General features: G+C 41.7%; 2 protein-coding genes across 5 annotated transcripts; both read right to left on the reverse strand.

Annotated features, from left to right (window-relative positions):
* Nucleotides 1–1432: 1432 nt before the first annotated feature.
* Nucleotides 1433–8005, reverse strand: RB195_003227 (uncharacterized protein; the record flags this gene model as incomplete). 2 transcript variants are annotated; one of them, XM_064200794.1, is made up of 9 exons in its annotated part: nt 1433–1544; nt 1646–1772; nt 3605–3773; nt 4162–4254; nt 5351–5464; nt 6992–7094; nt 7148–7276; nt 7336–7492; nt 7885–8005. In XM_064200794.1, the coding sequence occupies 9 exons, from the start codon at nt 8003–8005 to the stop codon at nt 1433–1435; spliced, it is 1125 nt and encodes a 374-aa protein (XP_064056674.1). The 2 variants fall into 2 exon arrangements, with proteins under 2 accessions (XP_064056674.1, XP_064056675.1); XM_064200793.1 differs by lacking the exons at nt 1433–1544; nt 1646–1772 and having other exon boundaries at nt 3588–3773.
* Nucleotides 8006–9189: 1184 nt separating this feature from the next.
* RB195_003228 (uncharacterized protein) lies at nt 9190–20219 on the reverse strand (the record flags this gene model as incomplete). Of its 3 annotated transcripts, XM_064200797.1 has the most annotated exons (15): nt 9190–9369; nt 9433–9525; nt 9703–9816; nt 9880–9982; nt 11432–11560; nt 11624–11774; nt 13008–13204; nt 16433–16521; nt 16577–16717; nt 16777–16830; nt 16942–17113; nt 17642–17748; nt 18671–18786; nt 19994–20059; nt 20123–20219. In XM_064200797.1, 15 exons carry the CDS (start codon nt 20217–20219, stop codon nt 9190–9192), a joined length of 1809 nt encoding a protein of 602 aa, XP_064056676.1. The 3 variants fall into 3 exon arrangements, with proteins under 3 accessions (XP_064056676.1, XP_064056677.1, XP_064056678.1); XM_064200795.1 differs by lacking the exons at nt 16433–16521; nt 16577–16717; nt 16777–16830; ... (3 more) ...; nt 19994–20059; nt 20123–20219 and having other exon boundaries at nt 13008–13137; XM_064200796.1 differs by lacking the exons at nt 9190–9369; nt 9433–9525; nt 9703–9816; ... (3 more) ...; nt 13008–13204; nt 19994–20059 and having other exon boundaries at nt 16393–16521.
* Nucleotides 20220–21512: the final 1293 nt, after the last annotated feature.

The following is a 21512-nucleotide window of genomic DNA, read 5'->3' on the forward strand; positions in this document are numbered from 1 at the left end:
GAATCTCAGTAAAATGTGGTTGGGGGCCACTCAGTGGAGCCCTTATTTCTCGACACCTTGACTTACTTTTTTCTCTTAGTAAACTAGAACTAACTAAATTAGTGAGAGAAATGCAAGAAGAAAGTGACAAAAATACTTCATTTTGTTCAACTGACCTATCATTTTAGTGATCTGGAAGAACAAAAGTAGAAAACCTCTATTGTATTTAGCGAAAACTCCTTTATCAAAAGTTATACAACACTCTCTTAACACCTTTTATTTCTATTCGTAAACATTAAGGAAAAAAAAACGCTCACGACTGATTCTTCGACCCAATACACCAACTCGAAAATACATTGTACTCTTTTTGCAATTATCTCTATTGTCTCTTAAACAGGACTGGTTGCCTAGTGCCACTATTTCATTTGACTACCGAAATGGGTTAATGCTCTAAGCTGATATTTGTTTATTCACGAGTTTTGCCACAACTACCTCTTTGAACTGAATCATGCAACAGAATCGAGGCAGATATGTTATGTTTACCTTCCTACTGTTGAGTACGTTATATCCATTCGTATAAAGAAATAGAAGAATATGAGCCTGTACACACGAAATTTTGCAACTCACAATAATGCATCGGTACTATTCTTCCGTTTACTCTTGCATTGACAACCAATACGCACATAGGTGTGTAGAGATCTAACCAAAATTGAGGCTCTACACACATTAGTGGCACACCAAATTGACGTTGGAATCTCTCATGAACAATAGAGGGTTTGTGGTGTAGATTATTTGTGAATGTGGGTGTGTTCGCGCTCTCCTTATCCTTCTAGAAAAACAGCTTGAAAAACTTGTACACCTTATGACGTACCACCCTAAATGCGCTGCATCCGCAAGCCGTTTCTCATTTTTCAGGGCGACTGGGGAAAATTGAGCGTGAAAACTCTCATATTCGTAATCTACACCCAGAACCCTATACAGTCCATCTAAGATCCAAACATTATGGTACGCTGCCTTCAGGATTGAAAATGGATCCACTTACTAATCGAAAATGCTTTGAAAGCTTCCTTGCTTCAGGAAAATATAAAAATTGTTGGTATAGACGATTAAGATTCATTTTAGCAGTTCTAGGCCCCATACTCATTCCAGTTCTCTTTGCAGTGTATGAGCAAGAGGTGGTATGCGGTAATTTTATTATAGGCTAGTCAAAACGACATGAATCCCAGTGCTGTTGCGTAAGCAACTGCGCTCGAAGTACTCCGTTGAAACTTGGTGGCTAGGATGGAGGAAGGGAGAGGGGACTCTTGCTAACACCTCTGATCGCTGCATTTTATGATGGTCCCAACTCGATCCCAACCTTCACCCCTTCGCTTCGAGCACACCCACATACACAACTCCACCGGCTACACCGAGCTTCAGGTCGTTTTGATCCGAATTCGATCCATCGATTCTCCTAATCAACTGTTGGTTGTGTTTTCAATGTTACCGCTGACGATGATCTCAGTTCGTATGTTCTTATGGGGAACCGGTAGGAAGTCTTGTAGTGAAGATTAGTGAACAAAGGGCTGGAAAACGGCGTGGGGACTCGATAGTACCATTTTGAAAACAGAGATATGAAAAACGCAACGGAAACAGCTATGACGTGAAATGCGCTATACTGGCTCACCAAACAGATATCGGGAAGGACGATGTAGGATGGGTTCTGGATTCTTGAACGAAATCCTTCGATGAAGAATAGGAATGAATGACTGTCGATAACGAATGAGTTCTTGCCATTTGTACCGCTCTGTGACCTATGACTGCCTGATATTGTACGTGTAGATCAAACCATCTATACTGTGTGGTGATCATCATCATCTATACTGCGCTGGTGATCTACACAACACTCCATAGCAATACTCATCCGCTGGTACACCGAACAGGGACAAATGCGTGTTACCAGCTGCCTCACATCCGATGGAACACCATATGAGACTATTTTCAAGGGATATGTCTTCTGTTTTCACTACCTTAAAACGATTATCAAAACACCGGCCGGGGAAGTGTGGCCCACCACGGAATAAACGCGAGGTTGTTTCAATCCACCTCTATTTAAGCCTCTGAAAACGGTGAAAAAGCCGAAAAAACTTTGTAGCTACACTGTTATTGTGAATGAAATTATGACAACATTGTAAGAGTATTTGTGCTAATACTGGTATTCGTGGCTGCGTAATAAAAAAAAAGAGCAGCGCGACGGCTCAGCTACAATGAAAGGGAACCAGAAATGCAAAACTGCGGTTCCTGAATTCGAGGTTATAACCGGTCACACAATCTTATATGCAGTCTATATGTGTTTTCAAGTTCTTGGCCCAAGCGGTGGGTGCTTGACCATAACAATTCTTTACTGTAAAGATAAAATCGAAGAAGATGGGGAAAATCGTAGTCCCTGATGAAACTTCGTGTTTATTGATTAGTTCTTTCGCCACTCTGCCAGGAACATGGACAGTTTCATACAATAAAAGAAGAGCTATACATAAATCTGTCACCTGTTACCCATCAGTTGTCATCAAGGTATTAAGATCAAATGACATAGGTACTGACTTTTACTCAAAACGGATATGACGCCGAATAAAAACATTGAGAAATCTATGTGAGCTACACAAACGTCTTTATTCTCGAATACCATAGTACAGTTGTTGTAAAATTATGAGATGGCCTTAGAAAACGAAATAATACTGGTTTCCCTGAAAGAGTTGACACAAAATAACGCTTATGCTTGAAATATAATAACTGAAATAAAACTGAGTACAAGACAAATTCAAATGTTCAAGAAACAGCCACATCGCATACGATCTTGAAAGACAACAATATTTTGACTGACACTAGAAATTGAAGTTCAAGAAATTAGAACGTTTTCCCGTTAATGAAGGCAGTTATTACAAATATTGTGCGCTGATGAATAGCAACAGACTTTTAAAATGAGATAATGACATAAGCAAAAAAAAAAACAAGGCTATTAAAAGGTAAGGATAGGTCAATGAAAAGCAGTTTCCCAAAGCAGGACTCTACACAAGTTTTTTTTTTCAGCGGTAAGAAGGTTTTTAGGCATGATCTCCAGATCCTTCATCACTATTTATATCCATCTATGTCTCTATAGATCTTTTCTATAGAGACAATTCTCTCTTTATTTCAAAAAAAAAACCGCTTTTACAGAAATGGTTAGTCGCGAGGAGAGGTTTATGTAGAGGTGAAACTAGATAAAATTTTTGGGATCACAAATTGAGATTACTAGATTTGAAGACTTTATGCTTTTTTTTTTTCTTCCAAATCACGATAGCATACGCACGCCTTTATGTTGCAAAACAGTTCCGGACCTTCTAAGACTAGAAAAATGATTATGCTCATAAAAGGCGCATACGTACGTATTTGCGATGTTTGTAGATCTCAAGTTTAGTTCAAAAGATTTCAACAGAAGCACAGACGTGAACATTTTTTGGAAATGTGTTAGAATCGTAGCAAAGATTTGAGACAATACAAGTTGTACCATACAGTCGTTAAATGTGTACATTCCATAATGAATTTTTGGTGGATGCCCGATCATGTAATTACTTGCTAGTGTTTTTCTAATTTCAACTATCTGAAGTACTGTTCTGCACAAGATATCGAACGTGTTCGTATGTGACAAAAGTAACAACAGCCGCAGGAACTTGCCGCATATTTGCCATTAGGCAACCTTTGAAAAGGCCGTGTATGCCCTCCAGTCTCAACGTGTCCGAGATTGTTCGCCAAATTCCTCCGGACGGGAGGTTATGATCCTAAATTATTTTATTTTAATATTTATCCATTGTCTATTTTTAGTATATCTTTTCTTCCACATACACTCTGTTCATTTTTGCCTATCTTTGCATTTCTTCCTTCTACATTCTATTCATTTATCCATGTATTGCCATAGAAAGAATAAATAAAAGAATTCTTTAGAGTTAAAGTACATAAAGACGGCAACAATAATTCCTTCAAGTAAAAAAATGAACTAAGGGGCAAGAGCGTAGAAGAATGCCGATGAAGAAAAAAAAACTGCACAAATCACTCCAAATGTTACAAGAACCAGACATCAGTCATCCGCAATTGCTGCAGCACAACAACAGGTCCTCGTTGTACCTCTTCAGCAGTCACTACATTCACTCAACTGTGGGTCTCTCTCACCTGCATTCGAGTTCGGATCAGCTGAATCGGAAACGTTAATGTAGTAGCAGCACACTTAGCAAAACTTGAAAAAACCAAGTAGTCCATCGTACTCTAAAATATTGAGTAAAACATTTTTGTATTGAAAGGAGAGGCCACCCAGCCAATCCATGTACATTCTGGTCGAGACAACCTGAAGCTTGGAACAACAGCGTATGCGACAGTGCTCGAAGTGGAGCGGTGGAGCTAGCGATTGCGATCGAGATATGTCTCCTGCTTATCTCTGCAATCCGGCTGCCGCCAGTAAGGGTCCTACCGCTAGCGTTACCGCGCCACTTCGAGCGCGGCAGCCAACGCAATTGCATTAAGCTTCAGGTCGTTTTGAAGCAGCATATCACGATTTTGACGTGTTGCGGAAACCACAGTGAAAGTCTAAACTTCGGATTTTTGATTACGGAAACCGGCACTCTGGCATTCAGGTATTTTTTCCTAATTGTCATAAGAAAACGGCGCGGGGACCGCTTAAAGGCATCACCCCACGAATCTGAGGTGGTACGGATTTCAGGTGGAGTATTCGTATACGGGTTCGTAGATTAAGGAGAGGGGTGGGGGGTGATTCCGTCCATTTCTTCCTAATTGCCGTAAAAAGCGGCACGGAAGATACGGCTTCGAGCGTTCTGACCCGCTATTTTCTACAACGAGTTCGACTGGAGCGAGCCAGCCGTGTGCACACGCCGCATCTTTCGGGACGTTTTTTACGCCAATTAACAAAAAATGGACGGAATCATCCACCTCTCCATAATCTACGATCCCGTATACGAATACTCCACCTGATATCCGTACCACCTCAGATTCGTGGGGTGATGCCTTTAAGTTTCTACGAGGAACGTTAGAATGCACACAGTTGTACGCGGCCCGGTCCCCTGGCGGCGTATTCATTGGTTATAGTTAAATAGGCCTGTCTGTAATTAATCCATGACTGGACGTGGCGCGTACACAAGGGTGGCGCGTTGCAACTGATTTCATAGGAATGAACGGCGTCTTCGACGCCTTTTTTCATAACGATTTCGGAAAGATGAGGGTAACCTCGCCATTTCCAGCCCCATCTCTAGCTTTTCCCTCGCAGAGACAGATCCGTGATATGCTGACTTTGGGCTGACTGTACCATGTCCTCTTCACACAAGAAAAACATTAACGAGTAAAGAGTCACCAGTTGCGAATCTACTTCTAGTCCAGTTCTCTTACATCTCCATGACTTGAAGGAAGTGTAGATCGTTAGGTAAAGAGACTGTTGGCTTGTTCCCACAATTCCGGGCAAAAGTCCCTGAAAACCTTTGTTTTGATTTTTTTCATCGTCCTAACCACTGATCGCATCACAGAAGTGGTTGGATTCCAAACTGCAGAAACGAAGTGTACGAGTTCCTATTCCGCCTACTTGAAAAGGCAAGGATAAAATAGTTATCATTAAGGTCACGTGACAAATCAAATAAAAAAAGGTGTGCAAAAGTTCCTGCTCAGGATCGCGAACAGAAGTGGAATACTGGACCTTCGAATTTTCAGATATAAAGCGGTCCTCCAATCTTCCAATTACGGTAAAATGGAGCGGAAGAGGCTATCCCCAGAGATGAACGATTTCCTATCGTCCCTCTCGTGACTTTACTTGTCCTCTCGTCGTGTCAACGAGCTTCCAGTTACCGTGTTCGGTGGTAAACTCAGTGCGGTTGCTGCAGCTTCCGCTTGAATGTTGCGGTGGCCAAACGCACCGCACCACACACAGTAGCGCACTCTGGTCAAAAAAATGACCTTCTCTGCGTTCCGTTCCATCACCGCTTGTCTGTGTTACACACGCACTAGGACACCTCTTATTCGTCAGCCACAATGATACACAACGGTAGAAATGAGCGCATTCATGCAGAAAGTACGTGCATTCACGAGAAGAGCGATGAAAACCGTTTAACTTTGCGCCCGGCAGTTCACCCCGTATTGCGCCTCACGACAGGTCGTATTGTCCGGATATAACATTATTCGAGATTCTTCTGTCGATCGACGACACAGAAATTAGTCCTAGTCATGCTACTAGCATCAGTAAAAAGGTTGAATAAAATGGGTTTCAAAAGTCGAGCGGTTAGAGTTTACAAAACGTGTCAACGCCTATAAGCGAGGATATATCGTAGAATGTCGTGCAATGGTGTTAGCTCATACAAGCAGAAATCTGAACTAACTTTAATTCGAGTTTCGCAATGTTCTTGTGGGTGTTATCCTAGATTCACACAGGACCCATCATAACTCGTCTGCATAAAAATCCTGCATACGCGCTATATGCGCATGTGCTAGCTTGCTATAAATCGCTGGTAGCTTTGGCATATTGGTTATATTGATTATGAATTAAGTACGCTCTTCTAGCAACTTTCAGATCCAGCACATGCAATAGCTATCATTGAGGGACAAATCGAGATTTAATCTTCTAAAAAAAACTGCATTCCCTGTGCGACACGATCCTATGAAGGATGTCACTCTAAAATCCAGCAACTCATTTGATTCACTTGGTAATGAGGAAAAACCAATCGGTGACAAGAGGATCTCACATTTTCGTGAAATCTGGATATCCGTGGGCAATCTCCGCATCAAACTGATTCGTTTTTTCTTTTCTACATAATGGCACCAAACTTATTTCTCAGTAACATTTCGCGAAAGCTTGTCTGAGAAAATGGCAAGTCTTCCTCTCTGTACAGGTATAAAGAGTAACAATTCTGCATAACAACCTCTCACAAAAAATGTGGCTGAATTTAAGTAAGCACACGTGCAAGATGCAATATCTGCTCGCTAAAACAAACTCGCAGATTGAACTCACTTTATAAAGTCCTTTGACACCTTCTCCTCGATACAACTTGATCAAGCAATCTATCATTCCTGAGTATTTCTTTGTGGTATTCGTTTCATATTGCAGGCACAACCTTTGTGAACCTCCAAATTACTAAAGAATCGAACGATTTTTATATTTTCGAACCTTGTCTTTGTCACCCATATGGGATTGGTGATGCACATGATGGTGCCGCCTGTGAAGATAGCACACAAAAAATTGTCAAGGTTTTCACTAGGTGTGTGAAAAGGCAGGATTTTTCTCATTTTGTTGAACCTCAAAATAAAAAAAAAAAACAGATCTGGAAAGAATGAAGAACACAGGACAAAACATACCACTGCAGATAAAGTGCCCACGCCAACGACCGTGCCACCATATTTGGTGTGGCACCCTGGTACAGACCTCGGATACCCTCAACTCTGTAGATGCGTTTCCCTGCATCCAAGTAACTGCTGTAGCGAGGCTGAATTCTGATCCCACGCCCTCTGTCAGCTGAAAAGCGAACATTAAATATACTGCACGAACAATAACCTTCATTTTCTGTTGGTGGCTGAGACCACCTTGTCTACTGCGCATTCAATTGCGGAAAATTTCCAAAAAAAAAAATTCTCATATTTTATTGTTCTGAACTAGTCTTACATCACCGTTCGAGACTAGAAACTATAGTACGCTCAAAACGAAATGAAGCATGGTGTAGTTGCCTAAGAGGGCGCGCTCGAAGCGGCGCTATGGAGCGTGACGGTTCTGATCATGGTGGAACCATTACTAGCATCACCAATCGCTGCCATTTGTGATGATGGTCCCACCTCGATTACAACCGCTGCTTGAAAGATGCTTCAATGCCGTTTTGACGCGTATCATTTCACCTCTTCTATACCATTTACCTGAAAAACGAATCCGGAGAAGATCCATAGGATGACATGCCGCAGTGCTCACGAGTCCTCCAACGAAACCACCAACAAGATGGTCATGCTGGTTTAGCCAGGAGCGCACGCGGGACTTCATAGGGAATATTCCAATTCTCAATAATCTTTATATTATGCACTGATGCAAATTCATACATCACTAAAATTTCTATATGTTATTTGACAAGACGGTTATACAGTAAGAACTATGTAGTGAGTAGCGGACTTCCTTCTATGGAATTAAATACCAAAAGACAGATGGCAGGATTGTGTGCAGCAATACGTAGAAAAGATTACTTAGAACAACCAGGTGTTCACACGTATGTATGTCTGGTGTTGTAGGTACTGCGCATGTGCAAATTCATATACATTAACTAAACCGTAAAGGAAACTGAGCTCGAAAGTTTTATTTGAAGTAGTCTTTCATGGTGAAGATCATATCTAAGTAAAACTGAGCAACAAAGAGGGTTAGCAGAGGAGATTGCTTGATTTGTTAGAGCCTTCACAAAATATCACTAGGAATAGAGCAAATGGCATGACAATTTTGAGAAATACGATATGAACACAATAAGAATAAGAGTACATTTCTTCCCCACTCGTAAGGAAAACCTATACCAATCACTATTTTGAGCTTTAACTTGTGTTAACGTTTAACTAAAAACTCTAATCATCTAAGAAAAAAATCTAAGACTCATCTATCTGCGATCTGTCACGTAGATGTATGCTTGAATTCTGCTCGTTATATCACTAACACAGATATTTGTACCATAGCAAAAAATTGTGAGATATAACTTAACGAGGGTTAATATTCGGTCCACTGTTTGTGAAAAGGCATCACTAAGTGACAAAAAAAGGTTGCTCTAAATAATCTACGTAGAACGCTTAGAGACAGTCAGTCCACTAGCGTTGATACGTAAAGGCGAATCTTAGTTTCAGTTAGTGAATACAGGACAACTCCGAGTGTTCAAGCGTAATTGTACTAACAACAACTAGAACAATTAATATACTAAGAAAAGCAATGGGAATCACTACACCTAGGACTTAGATTCTCAAGGATACAAGGCCTTTAAAATACAAAAAAAAACGCCTAAAATAAGATTTGAAAGCGCTGCAAATTAGTTCGTATGACAGAAACACTACAGCATCCAACTAAACAAAAAATGTAATTAACTAGGCTAGCGTATAATCGTATCAAGAAACAATGATTTTGTAAGAAACGTGAAGTATGACAATAAGATTGCTAAGACAACAAATACTATGAAAACAAGTAACAACAGAAAAAGACTAGAGATCCATCACGCTTATGTACTTCCTTACATTCTCATACGTTACAAAAGTCACAACAGCAGCTGGAAGTTGCCGCAAATTGGCCATCAAACAACCTTTATACAGACCGCGAAAACCCTCCCTTCTCAACGTGTCTACGGTTGTTCGCCAAACTCCACCAGATCGAACATTGTGGTCCTGTATCAAAAAGGGGTGAGAAAAATTCCAGATCTTGTCCAGCGTAAGATTCGACAAAGATACCTGCATTCGGGTTCTCAGCACTTGATACGGAAATGTAACGGTGGTAGCAATTGACTTTGAGAGAGCGGAAAACATCAGATAATCTCTGGTTCCCTAAAATCACCAATTAAAGAAGATTTATTCAGGAAAGCATGTTTTGTCATATTATTATTAAGAAATTATCACTATTTCTTCAAAGAAATGATGACGTAAACGAGCTACTTGTGAAATTCATGCCAGATTGGGACTTATTAACTAGTAAAACGTTTAAAAGCAAACGAAAAAGTATACCAAATGTGTATTTTCCTCCAAGTCCAATTGATGACATCTCCACACTTTCATTCTATTATAAATCATAAACTGAAGAGCTCCGTGAGTTGTTCCAATCAGTCCCGGAACAAATCCCTAAATCCTACTTATTGTGCAAACCTTTTCGACTAGTGAAAACAATTTTTTCAAAACACCCACCCTATACAGGCCTGGAATACCCTCCTCCTTGAATATTTTGGTTAAACAGTCTACCGTTCCAGAGTATTTCTTCGTCCCACTTGTTTCATACTGCAAACACAACCTAAAAATTCAATGCAAAAATTGAGAGCTTGGGATACTCGCAGTGAGTTTTACGCTGTCCTATTTGAATGAGAACCTTTTATAGGTATTGCGTTGGCTACTTTTTTTGTCGTTTACATTTCATAACTATGAGTGTTTATTACAGCGCTCGATCCTTTGAAAAGGTTAAAATTCCCTGGATTCAGAAGCGGGAGACTGAGACTGAAAAAACAACCCAACATATGATTTCAGATCAGTGAGAGAATTGGACAGTTTTCCCGTTAATGAATGGTTAAAGGTCCGGAACAAGAGGTAGTCTGATAGAACCGGGTTTGGAGAATAGTGTGGATGGGGAACTGTTTCCCAGCTGAGAGCCTCAAGTTGGCGGCGAGTAGTCGAAACTACTTGCGGCCGCTCGTTGTAGTGGGACATCTTCGTCGCTTATCTCCGATTGCGGTGGCCAACCCGATGAGCTACCGTATGTAGGCTTTGGTGCCGATGGTCTGGTCAGACACCAGCTCTCACCACAGCTTTCTTCGCGAGTCACAGAAACAGCAGAGTAGAATCAGTCGTTGTTGTTGATTCGATTGTGGCTGCTGCGGCGCCTGAAGAACTCGTGGGCATGCTGACTATCGTTTTCGTAGAGGACCTATAGTCGGGTCAAAACGACATGAATCACGAGTGTAGTTGCTGTGCATTTGCGTACGGGTTCGAAACGGCGCGGTGGAGGCAGCAGTTGGAACCGAGTTGGGACTGCAGCGATGGGTGGTGCCAGCAAGGCTTTCACCACGCTCCACCGAAGCGCCTCGAGAGAAGCCACGTACGCAATTAGGTACGTGCTTCATGTCGTTTTGAACCTACTATACGATCTCGGCCCTCATGACAATATCTTGCAGAAACTTCGATCGGCACGAGCGAAGCTACAATGACTGATAGATGCTCATCCGCCATGGGCGGTCGTTCCCATTTAGCGCGTAAGGTCCCCATCTTGACGGAACTTTTGGGTAGTCTAAAGTAAGTAGGTGAACCCCAAGGAAGCGCTTAGCAAATCCGAATTGTCCAGCCATCGTCCGTTCAGAATCTTCTTCAAGAAATTGGGCAGATTGTCGTCTATGTTGCCGCGTGCATGTCTCGTACGTGGCAAGTCGGCGAACGTCTCCCTAATCGAAGCAGGAAAAACAGTTGTTGACGGTAGCGTGGGTAGTAGACCTCTCGTGCAAAGCCTCGTTGAAGCTGACGTCCTCCTGCCGTGCCGTACGGCGTTGCTTCTACTCTTAGAAGATCACTCAGAGATAATGTCGATCCACTGGCAATACAACTATGAAAGAGCGCTCTTATACGGAGTAGACGGAGTGTCCCAGCTACCAAAAGCGAATTTCTTCAAAAGTACAGAAAGAAGTAGCCAATACAATACAATCTTGGATGCGGATACTCAGTGAAGATTACAGTAAGTTCAAACCACTCTACGAACCTTGTCTTTGTTACCCATATAGGATTTGTGATGCACATTACAGCAGCACCGGAGAAGAAGCCGCACAAAAAATTGTCTATATTCACATTTGGAGATCGAAAAGGTAATATCTCTTGGATTTTATGATACCTGAAAAAAAATCCCCTTTGCAATGACAATGAAATGATCTCTCAAGCGAGCAAAAAATCAGACCATTGCAAGTATAGACCCCATGACATTGCAGAACCGACCATATTAGGAGTTAGGCCTTGATAGATTCCCCGAACGCCCTCAGCTCGAATGATGCATTTGGTTGCATGGAAATAGCTTTTGTAGCGAGGTCGAATACTACTTCCCTCGTCAGCTAAAAAGGCATTGCATGACAAAGTACTGAAACCACGGTATACTAATAACAGGAGAAAGAATAATAGCATTAGGGCCGAAACGGGCATATGGTAGGATCAAAACGAGACGAAGCATGGTGCATTTTTGTAAGCGGCTGGGCTCGAAGCGGCGCGGTAGAGATGGCGACTGGGATCGATCCGGGGCCATCGAGAACTGATCAACGAGGTTAACGATGAGCGGTGCTAGCATGGACCCGCTGTCCTATCTGCTGCACCGTACCGCTTCGAGCGCAGCTGTTTACGCAACTGCACCGTGCTTCATTTCGTTCTGACTCTACCATATCCTAAAATTCTTCCACGGTGTTACATATTCACGGTGCAAACTATGAAGGACAGTACATACCCTGCTATTGCGTAGGCAGTTGGTTTGAGCTATTAGTACGATTGGTATAGCATTGTGTTAAAAACTGGGTATAAAGAACGCGACAGCAGATTGTCAAGAGCTCCAATTTAGCTGCAACCCTCAATATCCAACAGAATAAGTGCTAGATGAGGGGACATGTGGGACTTATACAGTATGCTGGGGTTATTATTGGTAGAAGAAAAAAAAAGTGATTGAATTCAAGATGAACACGGAAGTCATCATAAAACGGTTGATCACTTCCCTTGTCAATGAACCTACAGTCATACATAATTTTCTACGCTAACCACATGGAAACATAGAAATTCAGTTAATATTAATTTGAGAACACAGGCAAAAATTAAGAGGAAACAATTTATCTACCATCCCATAATTAGTCTACCATCTAGTGAAAGCACAATAGATGTCATTACTTCCAACATAATCATAAAAGATCAAACAGAGCCCCGATATAATGTGAACCGTTGCTAGTTGCCTATAAAGTCACCGATGATGAGGGAAAATACAAGGTAGACGACGTTAAATAAAATTCCGTAACGATTTTAAAGGCTTCCTATACTTCCACTCCTTCGGCGATAGTGACTTGGGGACTATACACAAAGGTGTTATTACATTCCTGCAGTTGGAAAACAACGAGCAATAATTCCTATTTTTGAAAATCAGAAATATAAATTTAATACCAGACGTTTTTAGCTAGAGGCAAACAACCAAAACTCATTTACCCCATAACCAATTAATAAATGAACGCTCGATTTGCAGATTTGAGACATCGAGAAAATAAGACATGCTTCAAATGACAGCATATTTTTCAGAAGAAAATTTTATGGTTTACCTGAATAACGGATCTTGAGCAGATCCATAGGATGGCAAACAGCAGTACTGACAACTCCACCGGCAAATCCACCAATCAGATGGTCGTACTTGCGTATCCACGAAGCTTGTAAGGCGGACTCAGTAGTCATAATGAGATCTACGAATTCAGCACACTCGTTAGTGAGCAGGACAATTTGGTATAATTGTGCAAATGTGCTGCAAGCACCACTAGTACTCTCTTTCACGATCAAGCGCATAGATTATCAGTAGCCATTAGATCCCATGTCATCGTCTGAGATGTAACTGAGATGGGAATGAATGACGTTGAGAAAAGCATCCTACACACAGAAAACAGTTGACGTTTTCAACGAACTGGAGACAATCCGTGACTATCGATGCGTTTCGCAGTTTTCCTATGCAAGGATACTACTACATCTTCATGAACGTTTTGCGAACACAGATTCGGGATAGTGGATCCCCAACGGGTAATGGGAAATCCTGAAAGGTTCTGAGTATTTCAAGTAGGCGCACTAGGGTGGAGAATAGGTGGAGCCACAAAGAAGGGTTATTTAGAAAAATTGCATAATACGTATATTTCGAACACTGATGGGAAAACCAGCAGTTCTTTGTAGCAGTTATTTGGCAGACTTTTTAACGCTTGATTCAAACTAGGTTTTTAAACAAAATTCTCAGTCTTTTCACAAGTTCCTCCACTGTCTGCCTTGTTTTGGGTGAGCATGAGGTGTGAAGAAAACGCATAGCTGTACCTCACAACCTACAAGTCGAAAGTCATTCAAACAACCAACACAAAATGTCTTCAAACCGTGGCGCGGCGAACCCACGCTCTTTCCACACTGACAGACCCTCCCTCTTCTTTCTGGTTTTAGAAAGATACGAATGAATACGATTGGCTCACAGACCAAATCCGCGACAAATTCCTAAGCAAGAATTGCAGAGTTTTAAACTACATATTCGGAACACACGAGGCTTTGTGGAAAAACGATTTTTAAAAATTTTTAAAGGGAAAACTGTAGCAAAACTGGATGAGGTTCCAGAAGCGGGAAAAGGCAATCCCCACACCCGCCGGATATACACAGCTTCGAGAAGAAATGGAGGTCATTCAGGAATTCTACTCCGAACTCCTCGGCAGTCGTGTCTCTTTGCCCTCTCACCACCTGAGAAAAGGTGAATATGGCACCCCAATAGTCCATACTTCCGAAGTCCGACATGCCACCATGATGATGGGAAATCGTACTTCTCCTAGCCTTCACAAGGCCAAATCTGAACATCTCAGGGACCTAGCTCCTGCACTTCTCTTGTACAACACAGTTATGCACCTCACTCGTTACCGGCCAAACACAAGGTTCCTAAACTATGGAAGACTAGCAGAACTGGGCTACTGTATAAAAACATGGATCCATATAACATCGGAAACTATCGCCACAACTGCTTGCTATGCATAATCTATACGCTCTCTAAATGATACTTAACAAGACTAAAAAATGATATGAAGGACAACCATGCGAGCAAGCAGGGTTCAAAAAAGGATTCAGCACAATTTGCCACATTCACACCACTTCAAAATTCATCGAGGCAGAAGACGCCGCTCATCACGAGAGTACAAGATGCCGCTGAGTCCCACATCCATTAGATCCTTGAAGAAGGCCTTCGACTCAACTGAGACGGAAGTGATTATGGAAGCCTTGGCAACCAAGGTGACCTACTCGATATACAAGGGTTCCTCGTTAATTCGTGTAATAACTTCACGACGGAAATTTCCGCATTATACAATAATGTCACAGTGGACGTGAAGCGAGGGGCCCGACTGTGTGATACCATCTCATCCAAAATTTTCAGTACCATCCTCGAGAACGTAGTGCGAAGGTCGGAATGAGATAACATGGGAGTGAAGCCTGACATGGCCTGCAGAAACACCATCTTTTTTTCGCTTTGAAATTGTTCTTTTAACATTAAACGTTAATAAGGGAAACGAATCCTGATTGTTTTTCGATGAAATGTGTAGAAAGATCAGTCTCCAAATAAATCTGGACAAGACCAAGTTCATAAGCAACCTTACCCACGAGAACGGAATGAGTACACCCGACTGCTCCAGCTATGTATATCCAAGTCGGGAAATGAAAATGATGAACGCGCTGATCTTTAAGCTGGTCAGGAGCATTGAGGACGTACGGAAGAGGAGAAGGACACTCTGGCTTCGTGGTCACCTACTCAAACCGCAATACTTTCTGTTTTGGTCTATGCTAGCTGGACGTTCCGCAACCAAGAGGAAAATACTATCGGCGCCACTGAATGCTCAATTAAAAGGGTGATACAAGGAGTATACTGCTATACGCAAGTGAAAGTGAAGTGAGGGAATTCGAAGTAGGCATTATTCGGCGGATTAGTACCCTAGTATTGGCGAGGAGTTGAATCTACAGTTTGCATAATGTATGTAGTGAGCGCGAGGCATCTCCCTCAATGGGCGTCTTTTTTCTGGGTCATAAACTCAGCATCTCTTCTTCCTGCCTCATACGAAAACGTCAACGGTTGATGATCAGAGATGCTGCCGCATGCCAGTAAAGACGAAATTAAAGGCAGCACACTATGAATCCGAAGTGGTGAGAGAATCTACGGGAAAAGCTAGAAAGCGGATTGTATATTGCAGCACCCGGGGTGGTCACGCTCACCTCTCCTTTACAGAAAAAAATGGCGTGGAAAGCGCCTTAATTCTTATAAGGTGCGTTAGAACGCTCCTCTGTATACACGTTCAGGTCCCGTCAATGACCTTTTGGTTTCACTTCAATATGCTGGTGAGAAGACATCACTGATCTTCGACCGTTCGCACTTGGATGCGGCGCGTTGCAACTGGGATCGTCGTGAAAACGGTGCCTTCCATGCCGTTTTTTAACGACGATTTCAGTAAGACCAGGGAAGTCAGCGAGTGGGTATCACGTGCATCATACACACAAATGAAAGACCATCAGCTCCATTAAATCTCCTTAATAAATGTTTGAAGAAAAACATTTATTACCGCGAGATCGAGACAAATAAGAGTAGTACTGGCGCCCGCTCGAGCAAATCGCAGACCCACGAGAGCTCGGCCAATGCAGTTGGTAATCAGATATCATAATAACAAACTGAATGAAGTATTTCTCAGGAAGTGAAACTGTAACATGAGCAAGTAACACAAATGTGTCATGTTTATTGAACTCTGGAAATAGAGCACCTCATAAGGTATACTCCAACTAGATCTCACTTTTCTAATCAAAATTCTTATTACTGGAACTCTAAAGTCACGAGAGCAACAAAGCAAGCACGTCTGAAAAATTCGTGAAAAATAAGTTATCCGAATGTACATGACCTGTTATTATTGCGAAGAAACAGTAAATGTAACAGAAAGTCTGCTAAATGATATCACTGGTAGAAATAGGCACAATTCCACACCCCAAGATTCCATTTCCAGCCCATCGTTGCGGGTAGATCTCCAACCGCACTGCCCGATTGTTCCGTAACACAGTAACACGCAATTTCTGCTTAAAAGTGGCGAAAATGACTGACCGAAAAAATAGGTTTAGAAAAATTCCGCACCCCTTCATGGTTCGCCGTAGTTGCTGACACTTCTTTCATTTCCTTGAAATTATCCGCATGTAATTCGCCGTATTGAATGATAAAATCATCAGCCCTGAGCCCGCCTTCAGCCGCAGGAGAGTACGGGATTACTGTTGTGACCTTGTGTGTTGTTGAAATACAAAACTTTAATGTGTACCATTTGCAAGAAAGGAACATACCTTAATGAAAGGCTTATTCGACGTTCGATGGACTAACTGAGGTTGTCTAGGCTTCTATAATTCATTACTACATGTTCACAAATACAGCAAAGATATTATAACATTGTTTTGGTGAAATAAGGACATTACTTCCTTGATAAATAAAAGTCCACTAAGCTCAACTACCTTATTATTCTGCTCCTCAACCTTTGCAGGATCCTTCGTCGAATTAGAGGGAAACAATTCATCTGATCCTCCATTTTCGTAATCCGTCCCAGACTCTTTCTTTTCTCGTACTTCTGCATGCGATTTCTGGATCGCTTGTTCAATTTTTGCCGTGAGAGCTTTTCGATCATTCCTGTGATAAAAATAAGGATTCTGGAGTAAAAATGAGAGACAAAAAACTTGATAAAGAATGATCTCGGAAATGAAAAGAGCGCAAACTAGCTATGCTGAGACATCATCCCCTCAAAGATGGAGTGACATCCACTGAAACGAAGAGAGAACGTTTCAATCTCTGTGTCGCCGCAGATGAGCCGCAGCTCTTAATTAAGAAGCAAATGTGAGTTCTATATACACAAATTTACACCCTCTTATCGGAATCCCTTATAATGTAATAGTGTTAGGGGACGGCAGATTAAAAAAAAATTTATGCCATTACAACTGACACGCAAATAATCATAGCAAGGATTTTTTGTAACTTCGCAGGCTAAATAGGAAGGAACGTCGATAAATCATCGTTTTTGTATATAAACTAACTTTAAAAAAGATCATAGAGAAAGAGGAAAAAAAGAGAAAAAGTCCCTCTTCGACGAAAAACGACACAAAATTCTTATCTAACAAAGGGGAACAACTTCAAGGAAGAATCGTGAATTAAAAAGAACACCTTAAGCAAATAATATTATGCCGTGCTTGTCGAACGCTATAAACGTCGATGTGATTGAAAGGAAAGCCCTCTTTGTCAACGAGTGGTGAGTCCATTGTGGAGTCGTTCTGCAAACAGCAGCAGTAATTCGGACACGGAGCCTAGCATTATACACGGAGATCATAGAGAAAGAGGAAAAAAAGAGAAAAAGTCCCTATTCGACGAAAAACGACACAAAATTCTTATCTAATAAAGGGGAGCAACTTCAAGGAAGAATTTTGTGCAATTTTCTTTTTTCTCTTCCATCTACTTTTCTAATCAATCGACTTTTTGCATCAATAATGGTACTCTTAATTTCGCACCATGCTTAAAGAGGTGTTTTAGTCTTGAGCGAACTTATTTGATGGTCATGATGATCATACTGAGCAAGTTAAGAAGTTCTAACGTTGTATCGACTCGCCGCCCACTTTAAAATTACTGAAGAAAGAAAACCACAAAAAGAATCACTCCGTAGTAACTTCAATACGTTTGAACTCTAGCGCGTAAACAAAATTCTTCAAACAATTTCGGTCATCACACAGCAATCTCTACAGACTATACGGTAACAAACGAGTGACTGACTGACGAATTTCCGTTCTGTGATATCTGTAAGTTAACAGGAGTTGTAACTACCGTAGAAAACAGGCAACGACGGAGTGCAGTTGGCTTCCCACCTTGCTGAGGATGCGAGGAAAAAAATTAGAGCAAAAGTGGTTTTCGAAAGATCTTTCCTATATGTACTGATGATGTTTTTTATCGCTGATACGCCCCAACTGAAGAAGCAAGGATAGGTGGCGTATGCTAAGTGGCGTATTTCTTGATTACTTGTTACTCTCTTATATGACACAGAAAAAAAAAAACAGAAGCCCAAACAATAGGCAATAAATAAGTTAAGGATATTTTTAGCTAGCTGAAAACTAAAAAAGTTGTCGAATACTTCCACCCTGGTAAGTATGAAATATACGTTGCATACTTGTTTACTTTTTAAAAAGACGCAAGCTCTTAACTCACTTTCTTCAGTATTTCAAAGTTCTCTTCGATCTCTGCATCGAGCCTATCTCTTTTCGCGATCAAATCTTTCGCCTCCTCCCTTGGTCCCATTTCCAAAGGGAACTCTCGATGTCTTGCTGTAACAATTGAAAGCTTTTCAGAACTGTACTATTGATGCACTTGCGCGGAAATAGTAACATACGCACAAATGCTCTGGTCCAACTAAGGGAACTGCTTGTGTCGTTCATTATTACATTTAAGTACCTAGTCAGCCAATATCAAATGCATGGATTGAGATGTTTTTGCTTTTTTCCAATCGAATATGAACTGTTTACAATATAATAACGTGAAACTGGCAGAAAAAAACGCCACCAACGTGTTGTTGTGTGCTTTTCTTCAGGATTTGTGTCCGAGACTATAATGACACGTCGGCCGAGTAAGTGCGGAACCTCAAGCGCAGAGGTTAGTAAAATTCCAATGTTTTTGCCCTTCTGAACTTCGACACCGCAACAAAGGATTAGAAGTTTTTGGAAGTTTTCAGGGGATTTCCTTCCACTATTACTCTGACCTTTATGTGACGTACTTCCAAAAGAGTGGTTTGGAAATATTTAGGAACTTCAGCAAATTTTCATTATAGAACGTTGAGTAAAGGTGGCAGCAACAAAGGCGAGTCCTCGTCGACCATTCTTTATGATATGGCTGTAAGAAATTTTGCCAACATGACGATGCTTATTGTGTTCAACATGCACAATTTGGCAAATGGCCAATCGCGGCCATCCACATTCCGACACCCTGGCGTCCACACAGATCTTGGAATCTCCCATGGATGAAATGATGACTCCATCCTCCACTGATCTTTAGCCTGTGCAGAATGCTCCAACAATGCGGTGGGTGTTAGAGATTTAGAGTTTTTTTTTTGCACTTTTTTTTAAAACAAGCATACACGGTGCTTCAGCCGATTATTTGTTGATGGAGTAGAGTGAGAAAAGCGGGTAGTGCGAGAACACCGTACTCTGCCGCACAATACAAGTGCAGCTAGGCAGAAGGCGCGTCTACGCCATCAGTGAAAGGGAAAGGCGACATGTTCGTGTTCAAACCCTTCATTAAAGAGTAGCCGGATCGAAACGACATGAAACTCGGGGAAGTTATGTAAGTGACCGGGCTCGAAGCTGCGCAGTTGAGTTAATGGTTGGAATCGAGGCGGAGTCAATCACAGCTGTGAGCGGTGCTAGCGGGGTCTCCTTCGATCCTAACCGCTACGCTCTACCGCGAGTTCGCTGCAATTGCGTATTAAAAGATTTTCACGGAACTAATCCCATGATTGAGCTGTTACGTATTATATACGCATAACATTATCTGTATGGTCACAAAGTAGTACTCGTTCCTTTTGGATATTCTTGTGTTGTGTTTCTGAAAGGAAAAGAAGTTCGTCAAACTCATGTAATGATGAAAAATACAATTCTACCAATAAACCTTTCATGTAGAACAACAATAAAGATCCATCGACGAAGTATTTCCACCAGATCACCAGTTGGTTGATAGTAGATATTTGGAAGAAAATTGGTAGCATTTACGTTACAGTAGGGTCATGTCTACCTGACTTGTGGTGCAGCTCCGTAAACGGTTGCGTTCGTGCAAAGGCTATGCGTGCGAAGCTATGCGAAGTGCGCCGCGGGCGCCACGAGCGCAAACGCTTACACTTTCAGCAGAAACGAAGTTATTCTGCCCCGATTGTATAGTCGAGTCACAACGAGAAGAAGCTCAGTACAAGCGACCGCGCGCTAAGCATCTGCTCGTTTCTCGGCTGCACAATCGGTTCAAAATAGTAATTGACATCTTAGGCGCCGCGGTGGAGCGTAGCGGTTGAGATCAAGAAAGATCTTTGCTATCTTCGTTCAAATTACAGCGGTGAGAGGTCCTATGTTCAGGTCTCGCGCGATCCTACTCGCTACTCCCGCCGCTTCGAGAGCGTTCGTTTAGGCGACCGCATTCAATTTCAGGTAGTATTGATCCAACTATAAATAAAGATGTACTGATGGTGTTTTTTATCGCTGATACGCCCCAACTGAAGAAGTAAGAATAGGTGGCGTATGCTAAGTGGCGTATTTTCTGATTACTTGTTCCACCATCTTCTTTTCTGAGAATTATCAGCATTGAATTTCCATAGCTGTTTTTCAAACACGATTCTTTTCTGTAGAAGTTGGCCAGCGAATCTCAATAGGGTAGAATCGTAATCAATGGAGTAAGTGAATGAACAACGATGATGCACATTTACATACCTGCACGAACCATAATGCGTCACAGTTCAAAATTTTCTGACCGTAATGTAAGGTAAACAGCTACAGTACTAAAGTTTTTCCACCACCACAAAAAAAATGTAAACGAGATAGGGGTAAACGGCAATGATGATAGTGTCACTGATGCACTTTAACTGTATGCACTGTTGGTTTTCGCTACTGTCCACAAAAGTCGTGGACAGCGATGAAGAATTTTCGGCACCAACAATGATGCCTTTACTCAGTGAGCATTTATTAGCTCTGCTTTTATGCAGTTACTGATGTGAAATCAAAATAATATTGCAACTCGATTTGCTATTCTGTCTGTTGTGAAAGCAAACATATTATTCACATTACATTACAGAAGTTGCAGTTATTCTGGTTAAGTATAGTCAGGTCAAAACGAAATGAATCGCGGTACAATTTGCGTAAGCGGCTGCTCTCGAAGCAGCGCAAGTGAAAGTCCTCCCTCGACAATAGCCGCTACTCTCCGCTGCACCGCCTACTCAAATGCGCTGTGCTTCATTTCGTTCTGGACCTACCATAAACAACATCACCACACACCTAGAATAAAATGGATGCAAAAC

This window comes from Necator americanus, chromosome IV, assembly GCF_031761385.1.
Source record: "Necator americanus strain Aroian chromosome IV, whole genome shotgun sequence".
Classification (NCBI taxonomy): Eukaryota; Metazoa; Nematoda; class Chromadorea; order Rhabditida; family Ancylostomatidae; genus Necator; species Necator americanus.